Raw genomic sequence first — 20,815 nt, forward strand, 5'->3', positions numbered from 1 at the left:
ATGAAACAGGTAGCAATTAGATTTCTCATATTAAAATGGGCAGGTGGACAGCCTTTAAATTGACATATGTTCAGCTTGGAAAACCTTAATTTTATTTATTTAAACATTCCTTTCTCTAGACCGTAAAGAAAGTCTCCCTTTCTCTAGCTCATCCACCAAGTTAATCACCTTATTGTAGAAGACCATCAGGTTGATAAGGCATGACTTCCCATTCATAAATCTATGTTGACTACTCGCAATCACCTTCTTGTCCTTCATCTGTTCGGATATGATTTCCAGGAAGATTTTCTCCATCACCACGATTGAGGTGAGGCCGACTGGCCTGTAGTTCTCCATATTTTCCTTCTTGCCCTTCTTAAAGATAGGAGTGATGCTTGCTCTCTTCCAGTCTTCGGGAACCTCTCCCAGTCACCACTGTGTTTCAAAGATAATTGAGAGTGGCCTCGCGGTGACATCAGCCAGCTCCCTCAGCATCCGTGGACGCAACCTCTCAGACCCCATGGACTTACAGATTGCCAGTTTGTTTAGGTGCTCCCTAACCTGGTCCTCTTCCACCAGGGGTAAATCTTCCATGCTCCAGACTTTCCCTCTGGTCTTGGTGACCCAGACTGCTTAAGGCCAGTATGGATGAACTACTGAAATTGTCCTCAGGACAGACAACAAGCAAGTAGAAAAGACTTTCTAGCACAATGGCTGAAGCACTTAAATAGGAGGTAAAAGTTCAAACCCCACAGGCATAGGCAAGGGGTAACTGCGGGTGTTACACGCTAACCAAGCCATGACACAAAAGGAGAAACACTTCCGCCTCCAGCGATTTGGTGAATAGTCTTTGTTTGTCATTTTTCCTAAAACATGAAATAAAGCCTTTTATTTGGAACACTTGGAATCCGTTGTGTCAAATTAAACATAAATACAGATTTCCATCTGAATAAAAAAACCTGAACATGATATTCTATGTATTTTATCTAAGAATTCTTCAGACCAAAGTTAAATTATATGAACACGTACACATCAGTCCTGCTACATATCATTTCATGTACTAATGTGCCAGAAACCTGTGCCAATACCAATGCTGATGATGATGCATTTGGGATAAGTGAGACACAACATGAGTTATTGTTATTTTTCAAAAGCCTGTGAAATCACACAAAAGAGAAAATATAAAAAGATTAGTGTTGGACAGATTAGGTTTTCTCATCACTGAAGTTCAGAATTAAAGCTGTTCATGCAAATCTAAGCTTGTTCTACCCACTTCCTTATGTGTATGTGTGCAATATGGAGTTACAGAATTTAATATACGTCATCTGTTCCCTGAAGAGGGTGGAAAAACTCACCGATAATGTCATTATGGTCTTTTATCCATTATCTTGCAACACTTGCTCACCGCATACCATCAATATTCTACATTTAATACTTTTTCCTATGATGCTCAACACCGATCGTACTTTTCACATTGTCTCTCTTGGTGTGTATGACCAGATATGCATTGAGATGTGTTTTGTGGGTGGAGGAAAGAGGCTGGGCAGGTCATCAAGCAACAAAGGGACTGCAGCACGAGGCTGGTGAGCCGGCGTTTAGTGGGCCTCTGCCAACCAGTGCCCCAGACCGTTTGACCTGCTTCCACAGAGCAGCAAGGCCGCAAAATGCCGCAAATCGGAGAGCTAAAGACTGGTGACAAGAAGAGAGATGCAGATGCTGAGGGCACGAGCCTTATTTTCAGGGTGTGAGAGACGATGAATCTAGACTCACCAGTTGTTTCACAGCAGTCAGTTAACTAGTGTTTGTGTTTGCACAGCAAGACGAGGTGAGGGATGTTATTATTCCTCCTTCACCAGGGAGAGGACTGAGGTTGAAATATACAGTTGAAGTATCAACTGATTTTGGATGTGCCCCTTTTGGCCTCCTTTTCAGCTGGTATATGGGGAAAACCTCGTGTTTCCCTTGCATTTAATTTATTTGCAACACAGCTTTCACTGTTGTCGGGTGAAGCTATAAGTGCTCAGCACTTTGACAAACCTACACTCAGTTACCCTGAGGCGGACAGCAGAAAGAATAAAATCATTGACTAATTGTAGAAAAAAAGGTATCTAAATGATCTCCTATAATGACATGGAAATTATGTTATCTAAGGAGTGTATTCTAGTCCTGAAAATGAATTTCAGCCACTTCAACAAGATTATCTTTCCTCCTTTTCCAGACCCTTGCATCATTCATGGCCTCCTGTTTGTTTATCATCATCCGCACCATACGTTGATGAAGCAGGAGTCTTGCCAAAGGCTGTTATTGTAAATAATGCTCATTAAAGTGAATACACACAAGAAGAGCAAGTTAAAGGAGTCCAGGCAGATTTTGTTCTATGGTGTCTTAATTTTTTTTAATCCTTCTCTTAGCACATACGTTATCTTTGAGTGTAAATGGCAACCATACCAACTACTTTAGCCAAAACAACGTATAGGAGCCTGAGTGCCTATCAGTTGTACCCCAGAAGCTAGCCAGGTAGTGATAGTTCATGTGAAAGGTGCAAAGTGTAGCCCTTTCTTCTATTCAGAATACACTTGGTGACCTCCCTCCCACTACCTGCCTTTTGGCATTAATACGTTACTATTTCCCAGGGCAGAAGTACAGAGAACAGCTTCCTTCCACCCCTTTCCCTCTGCATTACACCTTTATGCATCACACTGTGAGCTCTATAAGGAGGATTCTGATGTAGGTCTCAGCACATCAAGACTATGAACTCAGACTGGCACCTCCGTATGCTACCTGAGCACTAATACTGGCGCGTGTGAGAGACGCCATTCAGGTCCATCCACAATTCCCAGCAAGCTGACGCCAGCAGGCTCCTCAGAGGAGATGAGCAGACAATGTGGAACAGCGCATCTAAATATGGTCTTTTGTAACAACTCAGCTTCAGCTTTTGGTTCGGAGCCATCATTTTCTCACAAATTGTGGCTGACTTAAATGAACAATATGGACTATTTATATAAAGATGATAAGTATAGGAGGGACGGGAAAATTCTATTTATGTCAATTTAGAAAATACCAAACTCCACAACTAAACTCTGTCTGTGACTGCAGCCAAGGACTTTTCCTGGACACGTTGCAATTGCTTTCCAGCTTTAGCAAAGGCTTTAAGAGTAAATACTGGCAGTATTACTTTGTTCCAAAAGAGGGTGCTAAAACATAATATTTATTACAAAAACTGAAAGCTGCACAATTGTTCGACTCAATGCTTCCTGCAGCATAAGTTTATTGTGGCTTAGTTTTTTATTTTATGCCCTCACAGCTTCACAGCTGGCAATTTAATACAAGCTTTAGCTTTAGCTGTACAGACATATTACACCAGCTATAGTTTCAAAAATGAAAAACATAGGAAAAATGACATTATAGAAAGAACTAACCATATCAGAGAAAAACAAGAGGACAAACTTTCAAATCTGTTTTGATAAATTACGAAGTCTTTTCACTTTAGCCTGATTACTCAGATTTGATTGCACGCAGTTTTATTACTGACAGTTCTTAAGCACTCACTGAGAGTTAACAAAAATTCAGGTAACACTTCAGGTACATAACCATTGTTCTGTGCCAATAAAATTAGAAAATGAATGGATGACAGAAGAAAGATAACCTCTTTCATCTGAACTACCTGCTCAGGGAAAGAAGAGACATTTTGTCAGTGAGCTGGAGAGATAGCACTGACAGGACAGTTTAGTGAAACAGGCACATCCTGGGTTTAAATTCCTGAGTTTAAATTCCAAATTTTGGACAAGATTGTGATCAAGAGCAGTGATTAGTGATGGGATGCATGGCTGATTTCACTTTTCTTTCCCAAACTAAAGCTTTATCCTGGTTGAAACTTATCAGGAGTTGAGGGTTACTGATAATTGGATCAGTGGTACCTGGTCCAGCCTGTTTCCTGCTGAGCTGCAAACCCAGTGGGACTCGGCCCCTGTGAAGTCATTGCAACTCAAAGGTGCTTCTCCTAAGATGGAGAGATATTCAAAATCTGGCTGGACACAGCCATGGGCAACCAGCTGCAGGTGGCCCTGCTTGAGCAGGTAGGTTGGACCAGATGATCTCCAGAGGTCCTTTCCAACCTCAACCAGTCTGTGGTTCTGTAAGCTTGGTAACTTGTGATGAGGTCCAACCTACAACCGCTACACCAGCAGGACTCAAGCTATCTCCCTGTGGTATTTCACCATGAAGAGTAGTTGTTGTGTAACAGCACCGCTCCAGAATGAAATCCTGTCTTAATTGCCTCCACGTACTCTCCTTGTTTCCAGGGAATTTTATCTGGAACTAAGTGATTCCATTTTTCCACACGTTGACTTATTTTTCTGCCTTTCCCCTCAGCAGAGCATGCTGTTCAGCAACCATTCAAAGCTAAAGTGCATGGCAGACATCTGCTACGCTCAGTGCCTGGGATCCAACTAAATACTTAGCATCGCCCTCCATACAAAACAGATGAATCCAAATCTTGTCACAGCCCTTAAATCTCCAAATTCAGGTCATTAGAGAGGTGTTAAAAATATCCGTAATACTATTACAGCTTCTTTTAGATGCCACCAGAATCCTATTTGCTTCCTATGTGTGTCTTCATTGGAGACATTACTGTTTTGATAAAAAATAAAATTGCTACTATAGAAAGAAAATAAATTAATTAGTATTAATATAATGTATCAATTACAAAAAACTCAAGAAATTAGAAATATTACATCTTGACCAAACTTGAGCATATGTTTCTTTTCTGTTTTAGACAAAGGAAAGGAATAAAGAAAAAAATGTTTTGCATTACCATGTTCTTAGGTCTGGATTTGGCTTGACACACTAACTCCAGCCGGTTTGGACTGAAAAGAAATTGGAATAAAAATTGTGAGGCTGAAGCATTCCGAGTTACTACCAAGTTTCTCTGTCAGTCAGCTTTCAGACTGCTCCTTGCTCTACAGCACGTAAAGAGTAATCTCTTGGACAAAGAGGACAATTTTCTGCTTAGAGAACAACTTCTCTGGGGACAGAATGCATATCAAAAAGTATTTCTCTTCAATATTTCAAGATAGTCTGTAGCAACACAGAAATAATTAAGTGAATAACCTATCAAAAAGATGAATTAGAGGAAAGGCTGGCAGGTCAACCTCAGGAATTACAGCAGTTCAGTGTAGACTAACGTGCCAGAATTTGGAAGCTCAAGCAAACAAGTCTGCATCTATAAAAGTGGGCTAGAAGTTACATGAGGACACGCTTTCACGTGAAGCTTCTGGCAGTATCATTTCTGGGCAGGCAGACAGCCCTGGCACAACAGCCATTCTCACAGCCTTTGGAGTATCTCTGCGTCTAGGCCCAAGAGAAAGCAAGGGGTGAAGTAGCACATGGACAAAGAGCCTACCAGGAAGGAAGACTTGAGGTGTGGAACATCAGCGCTACATTTTGGACAAATATAGCCTATCTATACATCAAGTACACTTTAGTTTGTGAAGATGTTACCTGTCCTGCAGCACACATGGTCCCCTTAGCTTATTTCCCCTGCTCGTGCCACTGAAACCAGGAAAGACTGTTGGCTGAGCTCTGGGCAACAAAACTCTGAAGATCCAGAACTGAGAGGGCAGCAATGGGAGCGCATGTATGAACATGACATTTTTGACAAGTTTTCATTTAGCAAATAAAAGAAAAATGAAGGATTTTAATATTTTAAGAAAGATTATTTTGATTTCACATGCCAAAGACTGCTATGTTAAAAACAAGGGAAAAGAAGGACAACATTTTCAGTAAGTTTTGATAGTTAAAATAAATGTTTTATAGGAGATATGAGGCTTTGTTAGCATTTAGAACAAAAATCAGTTTTGAAGGCATGAAATTTTGTGTTTGTTCTACCAAGCATGAAGTCTCTCCTCTTCCCTGACCTTTTTCAGTTTTATATCAGTAGCAGAGTTCTGACGGGGTCAGTAGCTCCTGCTCTGTGTGATTTTTGCCTCTTCCCTAACCAATCTAAATAACCTTTTGTTTATCAATTCATCCCTAATAGACAGCTCTCCAGGCACATGCCACAATTAGGTAGGTAGGGCAACATCGATCTCACTTTGTCACAGTGTGTGAAAGACTCAAGGCGTCAGGTCAGAGAACTTCAACTGCAAACACGAGTGCTGGGCTATTGACTGAACCCTCTGTTAAAAGCAACAGGGACATGTCAAGATCACAGTAGCCAGCCAGTGCTCCTGTCCGCTCCCAAACTGGCCCATCAATAGACACCCCTCTGAAATGAATCTTGCCAACGGTTTTGTCACTACCCACAATGACACTCAGGGCGATGCAGGGCAGCACCTTTCACCTCTTCCCCTGCTCAGCTACTGCAGCCCTGAGGAGGACTTGCGGGTGTTGGTTGATGAGAAGCTCAACATGAGCTGACAATGTGAGCACACAGCCCAGAAAGCCAACTGCATCCTGGGCTGCATCAAAAGAAGCATGGCCAGCAGGTCGAGTGCCCCTCTGCTCCACTCTCGTGAGACCCCACCTGGAGTACTGCATCCAGCTTTGAAGTCCCCAGCACAGGAAAGACATGGACCTGTTGGAGTGAGTCCAGAGGAGGGCCACAAAGATGATCAGAGGGCTGGAACAGCTCTCCTACGAAGAGAGGCTGAGAGAGTTGGGGTTGTGCAGCCTGGAGAAGAGAAGGCTCCAAGGAGACCTTATAGCAGCCTTCAAATACCTAAAGGGGGCCTACAGGAAAGATGGAAGAGCTCTTTATCAGGGAGTTAGTGATAGGACAAGTGGTAATGGTTTTAAACAGAAAGAGGGTAGATTTAGATTGGGTATTAGGAAGAAATTCTTCACTATGAGGGTGGTGAGGCACTGGAACAGGTTGCCCAGGGAAGCTGTGGATGCTCCATCCCTGGAAGTGTTCAAGGCCAGGCTGGATGGGGCTTTGAGCAGCCTGGTCTAGTGGGAGGTGTCCCTGCCCATGGCAGGGGGGTTGGAACTAGATGATCTTTAAGGTTCCTTTCCACCCAAGCCATTCCATGACCGTGAGCCGTTGCTCACCACCATCCCCCGATCCCCTTTGTCCTCCTGCTGCTCGGCGGGGACCCGGAGAACCCCATCGCGCCATGCCGATGCCGCCGGCAGCGAGCAGCCGCGGCCCGCCCCTGCCCCGCGGCCGCCGCGGGGGGCGGGCGCGGCGGGGCCGGGGCGGAGGCGGCGCCTTATAGCGCGGGCGCGGCGGCAGCGCCGGCAGAGCCGAGCCGAGCCGGACGATACCCTGGACAGCGCCTCGCCGCCGCCGCCGCCGCCGCCGCCATGGTGAGTGTCCCCCCGCCGGGCCGCTACCGGGGACCCTGCCCTCCTTTCCCCGCGGGGTGATGGCAGCCCCGCATCCCCCCCTCCGCCGGGAGGAAACGAGCCGCCGCTGCTCTTCTCGCCTCCGTGCCCCCGGATCCTCCCGGGCCCCGCTGCCCTCCCTCCTCCTCTTTCTCAGGCACCCGCTCCCACGGGTCAGATTTGGGGCGTGATTTATTATTTTTTTTGGGGGGGGGGGTGGAGTGGAGGACGACGACGGGACACGACACGCCTTCGGCTGCCCCCCGCCCCACGACGAAGGGACGGGAGGGAGCCGGGAGGCGTGCGGGGAGGGGCAGATGGAGGAGCGGGGTGGTGGGAGGGAGCCAGCGATGTGTTCCCCCCCCGTGGGTGCAGGTCCCCAGGCGGCTTGCGGAGCCTGCGGGGCGCCCACGGCCCCCGGGCCCTTCCGTGTTCTTACAGAGAAGCAGGTGCCTTCTCCTCTATTTCGAGGTGTGCTTGAGCGTGTTACATAAACAGATTATTCCCAGCGGCATGCTAATAGAAGCTCTTGTGTTAATCATGCAATCTGTAGTGGAACACTTTCTTCTTTTTTTTTTTTTCCATGCAATGAATGAACAATAGAGTTTTAGATTCCAGTTTAGCTTTTAAGAGAGTTGAAGTGGAACAATTAAGTCACCTATTTAGGGAGTAGGACCATTGCCCCATAGCGCACTGTGGCTTTGCAGTCATAGTAACTTCCCCAAAGGAGCTCATCCTGTTTATAGACAGTAGTGCATTAAGTGTAACGCTGACCTTACAAAGTGGGACAGTATTATACAGGTATTTTGCAGCCTTAAAGTCTGAGGTACAGTGGGGCTGAAAGCTTGTGACCTGATTAACAATAGAACCTAGTTTTTCCTTCATATGATTTAAGAACAATTTTTTTTTCCAAATGCCTTTACATCCTGTATAGTAAATTCTGCCTTCCTCGCATAAAAATCAATTTGAATTCCCTCCTTCACCCGCCCAGTTCAGTCATGTATCCATCTGCTGTCAGTTTGAATCTCTTTCTCCTATTTAATGTGTTTGCAATCAACTCAGACTTGGGATGATAAACAGGAAAAGACCCTATCAAAACAGACCAGAAATGGTGCAGTACTTTATGCTGTCTGGGACCCCCAGAATGACTTTCCACTATGTTGTTGAATTCCTATTTCTTATCATATAGAGTGGGGCATAAATACAAAATATATGATCACATTCCCATAACTACCCAAAACCTAAGTTAATACCAGCCATTGATAATGTATTCCTTATGATATAGAGAAAGCAGTTACCAAGACACCTGCTGTTGCAGAAGGTAATGTGCATTATTTATCAGTAACTGGTACAGCTAACATCCGCTGTGCAGAGTCAACTGGAATGAAAGTTAAAATTGCCTGAACCAATTAAAATATTTCATTTTGACTCCTTCCAGGAGTGAGATTAAGCCAGTTATACTAGTGAAAATCAAGAAAAAAATAATTGGTAACACAGGCATTGGCAACTCTGTATTTGTACTAATGGAAATGATAGCTGAGACCGATCGCTAACCTATTATTTCTGGTTCTTAGAGCTGTTTAATTAACCTGAAACTATTCTTGAAATAGCTGGCAGCAATATCCAGAAATCACCATTCAGAGCTACCCATGGGTTTCTGTTAACAAGTTTTGCCCTTCTGCCCCTCCAATAACCTTAGTGTTGAAAAGTTGCTGAGATTTCACAAGCCTTGTTACTCACATAAATATTCTGGGGGGAGAATGGACAATTTTGGAAAATCCTTACAGTGGTATAAGGCTGAGGTTTGCTTTGGCTCTAAAAGTTTTAAAGAAAGTCCTTGGAGCATTAGCTACTGAAAGTAAAATTGAACTTTTGATGAAAACTGCTGCAATGACAGTAATGCAGGGTCAAAAGTTACAGTGCGTCAATGTCTAAGTGGACCTGGAGGTTGGAGACACACACATGGACATGGGACAATACTACCAAAGGTCTCAGGAGCAAATGAATGACAAACATAGATTTTGGGGCCAATTAGTGGGAATAGTATTTTAGCGCTCCCTTCTCTAGTGGCATAGAAATAAGCAGGAGTATGTTGCTAGTGTCCCTTCAACTCAACTGAGAGAGTTTCCTCAGCATCCTGGCTGTTAAGCTACTATTTTTTGTAGAACGTAGCATAAGGAAACAAACTTTTTGAAACTTCTTTTTCCTGAAGCAGCAAACCATGGCCTTCATTAGGCTTCAAACATTTCCTTGTCATCCTCACTGTATGAGGGCAACCACAGTGGGACAATTCTTCAGTTTATGTAGTTCATTGCAGCTCTACTTACTTCAGTGAATCTAGGTCAAATTACACTGGCTCAGGATTTGGCTGCACCCTTGAACTTTAAACCGATTATAAATTTTGATTTGTCAGTGTATTTTCCATGGGGTCAAATCCCACTTTTACGGAGTAAGAGAACGTATAACCTTGCACAGTGCGCGGCAACTAATGCTTACAAAGAGGCTAGGTAACACTAAGGGAAGCATAAACATGAGGATGGGGCGAAGCTGTATTTAATAGGTTCAAGTATCTGAACTTCTATGATAATTCAGTTGCAGAGGGGTTATATAGACAGGAGCTAGAATATTTTTCAAATTCCCTAAGAGAACCAGTGTAATCTGAAATCAATGAAGGCAGACACCAAAGTCTTCTAAGCATCCGTAAGCATCATGGCCACCATACCAGGGTATGATGCTTGATGTGGGCATACGTTGATCGCAGAACATACAGAAAGGGCCCTAGACACCAACAAATCTCTCTCCTTTGTTGGTGGTAACCGAAAAAAAAAACCCCTTGCCTCATTGTCCGTTAGTACTTGTTAATTGCACCTCCTGAAAAAGAGCATTGCAAAGCTAATGTTCCAGCCCCTGAATATTGACATACAAACTGCAAGAGATTTTCTGTAGACAGAGATCAATCCAGCACAAATCCATGCCTGGCACAGGAGCCAATGCTACAGCACCCACTGTCAACAAGATCTCTCCAGCTCCATCGGAGTGAAAAGGTAGCAGACTTCGGCAGCCCTGCCACCTGGAACCACGGCAGCAAGCAGGGGCTGACGCAGAATTAGTAAGCTATGAGAAAACATGCTCAGAAACTGCACGTAGAACAGAAAAAGGGACATAAATACTTGCACAGAAACTCAAGAAGATGTGCTGAAGCTATTTGCACATGATGCAGTGACAAAGGATTTGTTAGAAAAATTCTCCAGGACCTGAAGTAAGAGTCCAGTGTCTCATTTGCATAGTTACCTGCTTATAAAAAAACTGGCATGCTGGCCTTGGTGTTGACTCCTTTCATCTCTAGAAAGATCCTCTGATTCTTCAAGACTGACCATTGTATCTTCACGACAAGCACTCTGACCTGTGAAAAGAAACAGACTCTCGTTGTTCATCAGGCACTCGATTTTACAATCATTTCGTTTAATAGCATCCCTCGATTTTATTAAAGAAAAGAGTTAATCAGATGCAAACATTTTAAAATGGAACTTCTGATTCAAAAGTTGGGGAAAAAAACTGCAGTAGTATTTTCTTTAGGTATTAGTAAACTCCAGATTAATGTCGATATAAAGGGCTGGTTTATTGAGTGAAGTTCATATTCACTGGTAAAGTAGTATCCCACAGGTGCAGCCTGACTTATAATTAAAAAAGATAAAGGAGAAGGGAGGGCCATTAGGAGGATGAAACCAAGCGTGCCACTGGCCATTCAGAGTCAGAAACCTTCTTGGGCGAGTCTGCCATGTGAGGCAATGGTGGAAGGGCAGGAGAAGGATGGCCCAGCTGCAAGAGAAGAAACACCTTGTGAGACTGGGGCCTGCAGCTCTGCCACATTATAAATGCCATGCTTCCGACTTCTAGCATATCAAATTTATCAGCCAATTTGTAAGCGCCTGGCAACACCTGAGCTTATAAAGCCATTATCTGCATACCCCACGGTTCGCCTTATCATATGCTAAACACATGGGCCACGATATCTGAGTGACAGCATCTTACCCACAGGACTGATGCACGGCTGACAAGTTGAGTTCAAGATGAAATAAAGCGAATACTTACATCTTCTGTGGGGCTTCTTATCTGCCCAAGGAACAGCAAAACACGCTTTAGTTTTTGAGGGCTAGTTATGCTATCTAGTTATCCTAGATCTAGGAGAGGAAGAGGGAACACTTTACATCCTACATCTTTGAGAATATGATAATCAGTTTTATATCGGCATTAATGCTGAAAGTACTCTGATTAGATGCCAATGCCAAACAACTGAGTAATTTTTTAATATGTTAAATTCTTCCAGCTAATGACTTTAAAATGCATTGCATTTGCTCTTCCTCAGTCAAAACTGACCATGATAAAATATTACGGGTCAGATGTCCCAAACCGAAGGAAATCAAGACCCATGTGGCAGAAATTACTATATGAAGATGTGTAATTAGAGAATAAAAAAATCAATATTGTTTTCATCACTGGAGAGAGACATTTTGCTTTCCTTCCCCTAAGGACAGATGTGGAAATGAAACAAGAAGTACCTCATATTCTGTGTCTTTATTTGAAAGCCAAACGCAGCAAGAAATGCAAGTTGGAAGTAGGGTCGCCAAGTTTTAAATAAACATCCTAAAACCAAGCATGAGAAAGAGCAACAAAACCATTCTTTTCCCAGTTTTTAAGGGCTCCCTGAATGAAGTATTCTAGTCAGTAGTTACCATTCACATCACTTTGCGGATAGCAAAGACAACGTGGTACAGCAACCTAATGGGAGGCGAAACTTACACACATGAAGAAAAGTCTACGCTTGCTTTTATTTCCCCCATGTGACAATAACCGATGCAGTTTACAGACATTTTGTGTCATGAGGGTCTTACCATGCAGTCATTAGCATTTTTGTTTTGTTTTGTGAGACGCATCAGTCTGGGTGTTTCCATAGCATAATGGGTTTAAAAGTTTTGGGCTTTCAAATTCCAGTTATGTGTGGATTAAACTCTAGGATACCTACTGTGGGTATTAATGGAGGACGGGAGCTAATTAGTTTGTGCACCCTCTTATCCCATGCCAGCAGACTGTGCTCTGTTATTGGGGTTCCATACACTTTTAAGAAGAGGTGTCCTTGGAGTTCATTAGCCTGATTTAAGGTTTTCAAGGAGGTAAATTTAGAACTGTTTTGGAGGAGGAAATGTAAGACAACTTCCCCGCTCTCTTTGTTTTCCCTATTAAACTCGAAAACCAACTGTCATTTCCTTTCCTCTCCTCACCCAGTCTGCTTTAGTGTCCAAAACATGAATTAGCATTTGAAATCCAGGTTTTTGCCCTCAAGGATTTACAGGACAAATGGAAGAAAAAAAAAAAATTAAGGACCCATTAACAGAACTAGAAGATATTTTCCTCTTCAAATGTTGTTTTGTGTTCTCAAGCGATACTTTGGAAAACACACATCAGATTCTGTTTCTTCATTTCCCTATATTACACATTCATTTTCACAGCCAGCTTGAAGTAAAAAAAACACTTTGTTTCTTGCATTTTGCTGTAAGCACAGATAAAACTGTTCCAAAAAGAAAAGTTCCTCTAAGCTGGCAGGGAATGAATGGTTGGCAAAGTTGTCGAGGGTGATTTCCATGTCAGGGAATTGGCACATCTTTCGGTAAGGTGTCCCCTAAATAATGCCATCCATACCCACTTTCTCTCCGATTGCTGGCTGCAGCCAGCCATGTTACTTCTATTGCAGTTTAAAAGATCAAGTGTGAGGTGGTGCGAGTTCTGCATCTGCTAGAAGTTGGTATTTGTGGCAGAACAGTGATTTACTGTGTACACAGTTCAATTTTTTCAGTGTTTGTCAAGAGTCCGTACAATTCCAGGGGAGAAACCCATGAAGTCTATTTTCATATTTACATGCTTGTCAATCTATTATTCAAATCCCTTTGTGGACTAAGTAGTTTAATCAATTTGCACTGCTGACTGGCTCCTCAAAATTCTCCTCCTCTCCAAATTCAGGAGCTTTTCTAGTATGAAAGACATCCCATGCGATGCTTCTAGGAGCAGCTGAATCTTTCCTCTCAGCTGTTAGGATTATGCGCCTTCCTAGAGCAGCATTTCAGTGTTACTTTGCTGTTACACCAGAGACTGAACCATGGCTTAAAATCAGCCCTTCTTACCTAGGAGTACCTTTTTACCTTGACTAGGCTTCTCTCTGAGATGTATCTTTTAACACCGACAGAAAGCTATGCACGAAGCCAGACAAAAACTTCATCTTTTCAAGTTTATGGAGGAAAAAGAAAAATCAGACATCAGAAAATGAGCATAGCAAAAAACAGTTCAGATTTGCAAAGTGCTTATAGGTTCCTTTCTTCTTCCCACCTTCTACCGGTGCTTAAAGCGGAAACAAGGGATGGCTTCCCACCTGCCAGTATGCGGGTGGCTTCGATTTCAGCAGTTATCATCACTCTCCAGATAGTAGACACCTTATTTTACACGAGTTACTTAAGAAATCTAAATCTCCTCCCAAAAATCAGGTCTTTCTATTGAAAAAGGTATTAGAAGACTCTGGATCCACCCTCAGATGCACCCTTGGAAATTTTGCCTCTTCAAATACTGAAGCTACTGGCTTTATCTGGAAGCTTGATGATTAAGAGCCATGATAAGGTAGCACTGAATCAATCTGTCCCCAAAACCAGGCATGTCAAACTATAACACGTCTCTAGTTTTATGGCATTCTCTTAATTTTCCAGAGCTCTCTCTTGTGGCAGAAGGTTGGTTACGTATCCTCTCTTAAGATTTTATTCTTTTAAATTTTTGTTCTCGTGTGTGTCAAAAGCATCACAGGATGTTCATGCTCCCCTTTGAAAGCTGAGATACAGCTTGTGATTTCTTGGTGCTGAAACACATTTGAAACTTGGCTCAAAAATGGGCAATTTGTGCAAGGAAATAGAAAAGGTAGCATTTAGCTTTATTCCTCCCCAAAATACCAGTAGCTCTCCATTTCAGTGAAACGCGATATCGAGAACCTTTTGGTTTTAATGCAGTTATTTCTTCCTTACTGCTGGAGACTTCGTAAGCCTGCATTTTAATAGTATCTGCAAAAAAAACCCGCTTGAAAGATAAAAGACTAGATGAGTTATTTTGCTTACAATAACTAAAAGAAAAACTGAAAAATATCCCACATAGCCTACCCTAGAGGGAAAAGCACCGCTTCTTTCCCCTTTTACATTTACTAAATTACCAGCATAATGTCATTTCAAATCAGGTATCACTGAAATATTCCCTCAGGACTATATTTCATACAGATTTTTTTCACAGAATAATTTATTTTCCTCAGGCAGGAAGTCATTTCCTTCTGTTTGCCAGACCCCTTTGGGAGATGGCAGAATTCAGATCAGAAAGTGTTCTGATGGAAAGGTGCAAAGTTGAAAGCCAAGCCAGAGAACAACCTCAGGAAGACGGGTGTAGAAGGGAGAAACAACACAGCGCTGTCTCGTTTTTCCTCCAGGTGTGTTTTCATGAGTTTAAAGGAGTGTAAGTATATTTCAGAATTCTGGCTCATTAAACCTTAGGTCTTGCTGAAACTCGGCACGCGTGCTGCAAGCACTCGAAAATACGCATCAATGCCTGAGCACTCAGTAGGATAAGGAACATCCTGATCAGCTGAAAACAAGAAGCACACACCAGTTCCCTAGCCTTCAGCAAATTTGGGGGTTCATGTGCTCTTGTCTTTAACAAAGACGTCCCCCCCCACACCCCTTAGTGCTCCTCCTCCAAATACGTATGGCATTGATTAGACATTGATGCAAATGTGGTTCTCAGCAGCTCTCTTTGGATGCAATAAGGTGGTTATTTAAGTGAAGAGTCTACAATATTGTTGAAATAGGGATGTCACATAAATTGACAATACTGAGCTAAATAACAAAGTACTTGCTGCAACATGGGCATCTCTGTTGTGGAAAGTGAAGTGCGATCATTAAACACCTATGGTGCTTTGTTCATCAATCCAGAATTAGAAGAGGTTTGAGAATTTGTTACCTGAAATGATCTTGCACTTGACACAATACGCCAGTTTGGGATATATTTTGATCAACATTCAGTTGATCAGGTCTTCAGGTTAATACTGCAGGTAACTGAATCTAAATTACAAAGGAGAAATGTCCATAATCAGAATGAAGGAAGCGTTCAATTCCATTAGAGCCCTCAAATAACACTGTGCTTATACCTGGCTGGGAAAAGTACCAAAGACATCTTCAGACATCACCTCCTGGTTTCTTTCTAGCATCTTCCTAAAATAAATCATTTCAAATAGATGGATTTTCTTTGAAACCAGTAATACATGCAATTATTTTATTTTACTTGCTTCCTTATCTCTCACAGCTATCGCGCGTTTGCTCCCTCACCACATTTACAGGTCGCGCAGATTTAAACAGAGAGGTATAATTCTTGCTATAGTCTGTTTTCCAGGGGAAAGACTCTCGTTGCTGCTTTTTTTCCTGTAACGCCTTAATTCTCGACGATATTTACTAACTAGATTTACCATCATTACCTTTGCCACTTCTGTCAGACAACACATTTTGCTGGCAAATATTTCTTCTGTGTCTGCTGTTAGTTTTTCTTCCCCCCTGCCCTGTTGTTGGGGGTTTTTTTGAGGATAAATCTTCCCATTTTATCTGTCTTCAAGGATATCTGTAGTGATATCAACTGCAAGTGCCATCAATCCTACTTCTAACTTGTCTTGTAATTAATTTATTACATTTACTTGTAAGAAGTTGTCATCTCTTCAAATAGTGATTCCCAACAACAGACATTTAGTGCAAAGGGAGAAGCGAAGCTTCTCCTTCTTTGAAACAGTAGTAAAATGGAAGAGACTTGGAACATCTGCTGCGCTTGTTGGAAACTTGAGCTCATGAGGATATTCACTTTCTGGAAAGAGGTACCCGATCGGTGCCTGTGATGTGTATCAGGTCTCAGGCACTTCAAGCTGACCTCAACAGCAACTCTGTTTTCCCCCTGCCCACTGTCTGTCCACTACAGGGCAGCGCTGAACCTCATGGATAGTTATCCATCGAGGGAACCAGTATTTTTCCACATGACCCCTATCTTTATAGCGGCGGTTTGCTCTAAGAATTAATTCATTCATTCATATTTTAATCAGTCCAGAAGGGTGTGGCAGTCACTGCAGTGCAGCCTTCTCGTGTAGATGTTGTGTCACATGGAAATTCCCAACTTCGATGACACTTGACTTCACAGGTCAGCTTAGGCTGATCCTGTCAGATGATCTCCCCGAATGATGAAGAAAGCTGTGTGAAAAGCCTCTACCGAGAAAGCCGATCTTCTAATACTGGACGTAATCATGAAGGTACAAAACGTGTTGCAAGACCAGCATACCATACCCACTGAAGCACTGAATAGCCACCAGTCCTGTTTTCTTTCCATAACATTAGATACTGTGACATGCTTATCCTTTAGATTTTTTTCTGATTTTATTTTTCTTCTTTTAATGAGCAGTTACTTGTGAACGATACGTACCATCAAACCATAAATTAGAAGATAAATGTCTATTAAAACTCATAAGCTTGAAATCTGTTTGATTTTAAGTTAAATGTGCAGATTTTAGATTTTATAAGCAGATATTTTGACCTAAAACCTAGGTTGGTTCTTACAGTGAATTGTAACTACCTAATTGAAAAGCTCCCTGTACCGAGTTCTGTACCTGCATCCCTCACACAGCGGTTAGACTGTGTTTGTGCGTAGCTAATGACCTCAAAGTGAAATTGAAAGGCTTTGCATGTGTTGGAAGATTAAGGCTGAAACCTTAGAAGCTGGGATCTGGACTCTCTAATCCACAGCAGCATGCTACAAACACCTCCTCCTCTTCCATTCCCTTCCTTCCTCTTTTTCCACTTACAGCCCTATAAATAGTTCAGGAAAGGGTCTATGCATTTGGGCAGCAGCTAGGCAAGAAATGGTGTAGCAAATGACCACAAAACAAGAACAACACAATTCTCTAACAGGCAAATAAACACAAGCCTACTTCCTTCACCCAGACTATAAGAACAAGTAAAAAAATCTGTAAACTGAGCGTTGTAACTCTTGAGGATGTGGCTAAAGCAGGCCACAACGTGACCTATCTTACCAGCCTCTGAATGGAAAGCAACAGAAAGAAAACACGCACAGACGTTAACCTGCAGCGCTAAGCTGCTCCGCCAGATTCCTTTGTTCCAAGTTTTGAAGAGAAATTAAAATACAAAGGCTCCACTCCTGGCAGCGGGTCTCGTGAGTCTGGCCAAGTGGACCACAGCTCCCTTGTGGGGCTCTGCTGGTCTCTTCAGCAGCCACCACAGCATTTACCTCTACGTCTTGGGTTATAATTATGCAATGAACACGCCCCCTCGTAAATCTCCTGCTTCTTCCAGGTCCCTTCCCACGGGGCACAGGAATGAGAATACGTCCTGGTTTATACCTCCTATAATTCAATAACTTGAGAAGATTACACAGGGTATATATCCGGGTAGATTTGGATGCACGGTGCCTTTGGGAAGGTAGCTAGCCCAGTTCGACTATAGGTTTAGAGGTACAATTTTCCACAGAGGAAACAGAGCCAGGCAGAATTCATCTCAGTAGCTTTACATGAGGATTAAAGAAAACATTCAGCAGGGGGTCTGGGAAACAAAGCAAACACATAGGCATTATTATAGATACGTTTTTTGCGGGTTATAATCCCATTTTGTTCCTTTCTGGGTTTTCTGACTTTACAGAGTCAGTAATAATCTTAACTCACAGGTATTCTTTTTAAAAATAATTCTAGATTTACTATGGCAGCAAAAGTGTGACTTTAATGTCTAAAGCACGTAAATTTATGAAAACAATAACTTGGTGCTTTAGGTCAGTGAAAATGCAGGACGGAGGGACTTTGGTCTGGGGGGTCTATACTAAAGAAGTTACTACAAAAGCCAGCCAAGGATGTGAGCATCTGCCTGCTCCTGTGCCAGCTGTGCCAGCAGGGGAGATTACCGCTGCCGGACACACAGCACCATCCCTTTGCCGCAGGTCCCTGTCCTGCACGGCTCCTCACGTGAGCTTTGCATAAGTTATTTTCAGAGCTCCTATTTGGGTAGTTTCAATTAACCAGGGTCACGTTAACAGAAATATGTCGCAGTCGTACAACCAGTGCTGCCAGGAGGTCTGTGGGGGTGTCCCCTGCCCAAAGGAAGCACAGCGGAGCAGCTGGGGCGCGGGGACCCAACTCTCCAGCCGGCACAGCGACTCTCACAGTGCCTAAAACACAACAGCTGTCTAGCTCTGATTTGGGTTTTATTTATGATTAATAAGGAGTTCAGTGCAGTTTAATAACTGCGTCAAGTGGAGCTGGTTTTGCTCATGAGGATGCAGGTACTTTCAGGAACATTATTTTTTTTTTTCTGAAAAGCTAAGGTATCCTATGTTGTAATTGTCTATTTGCTCCTAGACATTTTTATACTTAAAACATTCTTCTGTACACATGCAGCAGCTATGGCCATTTCAAAATTCTTTAGGAGTATGGAGTTAATAGTAGCAAACTTCAGAAATTCATAATACATTGACTACAAATACAGTACACAGTTAAGTGATGCAAACAAAATGTGCCGCGTTTCATTCATTTTCATATGTACAGTACCTTTAGAAATATATATATTAGAAGCCCATTTTACTTCATACATCCTTACTAGGTGAATTTGTTACTGTTTTGAAACAGGTATTAATTACATATATGTATATAGCTGTCAGGTTTTTTTCCAACAGCTCTCAGAGTCTTTCTTTTTCGTTACGTGCTTCACAGGCTGTATTCAAACTTTTACCACTGTTGTCCGTAGCAGAAGCGTGCCTATAAAGGGAATCAGCATTGCAGGAAAAACGTCTTAATTAAGCAATTCATCAGTTAATATTTTACAAGTTGAGTTTCAGACTTACAGTTTTCTGAAGGGCTGCTGACTATTGGCTGCCAAAGAGCAAAAGATATAAAGAAAAACCCCTAAGGCTTTATTTTATATGTCTGTATTTTTATATTTTATTTTAATTTGTTGTAGTGTAAAGCAAGAACCCCACAGCCCTACTTTTATGCCTGCCTAGAGGAACTAGAAATGCTGCCCCCGCGGGTTTTCAAAAACTCCTGTCCTGTCCCTCTCCCGGCAGGCGAGTGCCCCGCAGCACCAGTACCAGCTTTTTAAGAAACTCAGGCAAAACCATTCAGTCCAGGGGAGCCCCGGTCAGGCAACACATTTTGGAAAATCCTTTTTGATCCCCCTTGCCTGTAACAGGAGGGGCAGGCAGTCCCTTGCACATTAATCCCCGGTGTGGGGACAGAGTGTTACACTGCAGACATCTGGGACGGCAACCAAGAAACCTACTTCTTGGGCATAGAGTGCCCTTTGTCTCGCTGCGCTGCCAGGACTGTGGGAAAAACAGAGCTCTTGCTTTTGGGGTTGCTTTTTTTGTTGTTTTGTTTTGGTTTAAGGTTCATTGTCCAACAAGCCATGAGATCCTGTGCAGAGGCTTAGGACCTTCTATTCATCATAGACCTTGAAGTTTGTTACAGTAGAAAATTAAGAGATTTTTCACAGTGCCAGAAAGGTTATGTTGCCCGTTTGTCTCTATTGCTTTCTCCAAAAAAAAAAAAAAAAAAGGAGAAATGTGTACGCCAAGTACAAAATAAAGCCCTACATGCATTATACTAACTTATCAAATCGGCTTTTCAGCAGCAACAAAATCTGTCTGCAAATAGCAGGGAAAACAAAATTATCATGATACGGCACGCTGAGAAAACTGAGCGGCCTTGTAAACTTGTTGCTGTAATTCGTCCCTTCCATTTTATTTACTCCCTGTCCCCATCTTTTTTTATTCATGTCACGGGTCTAAATTTAGGATACAAGCTTTTTGCTGCAAAATCTGTCTAGTTGCATACATGGCATATGTCAGGCAGACACTGTATACACAGACACATCTTTGGGGAATATTCTGTTCCAAAACCAAATCATCTGGTAAATCCAAAGCCTTAAAACAGTAGTTACCCTCCCTGACTCTGGTACAACTCTTTTCCCATGATTCTCGGAGCGCAGCTGGATGTCTTGCCTTTATATAACGAAGAGCGATACTCTGATGCTTCATTACATAGTTTGGTTAGGCATCCTTTACCAAGTCTACTTGTTTGGAAGCAGGTACATTAAGCTGTGCAGGCTTTCGTATTGCTGATGTAAAATCAATTCTGATACTGATCTGTCTTCCCAACCCTTTGTAAAGTCAACAGGAGCTGAACAGACCATTAAGGAAGCAACTGTAACAGAATTAACCTCTCTTAAAAAAATCATTGGCGTTCTTTCTTTGCTTGCAACTTAAGGACCTTCCTGCTCAAGCCACGACCCAAGGACCTTTGCTTTGCCCGAGGAAGTGATTTATTCACTCAGGCTAATAGGAGGAGGCAGAATTTTTATCTACCCCTTCATTTTTGACTCATTTCCTTTTTGTTTATTCC

The 20,815-nt window shown here is 42.6% G+C and overlaps 1 protein-coding gene across 1 annotated transcript in view; it reads left to right on the plus strand.

The window, feature by feature from the left end:
* Positions 1–7,179: 7,179 nt before the first annotated feature.
* ELOVL2 (ELOVL fatty acid elongase 2) overlaps positions 7,180–20,815 on the plus strand; it is a 51,703-nt gene continuing 38,067 nt past the window's right edge. The window contains exon 1 of the mRNA XM_074575958.1: positions 7,180–7,287. Coding sequence (XP_074432059.1) covers positions 7,285–7,287 — 3 coding nt within the window. The 5' untranslated portion in view covers positions 7,180–7,284. The remainder of the gene's footprint in view (positions 7,288–20,815) is intronic.

The sequence above is a fragment of the Larus michahellis genome, chromosome 2 (genome assembly GCF_964199755.1).
Source record: "Larus michahellis chromosome 2, bLarMic1.1, whole genome shotgun sequence".
Lineage (NCBI taxonomy): Eukaryota > Metazoa > Chordata > Aves > Charadriiformes > Laridae > Larus > Larus michahellis.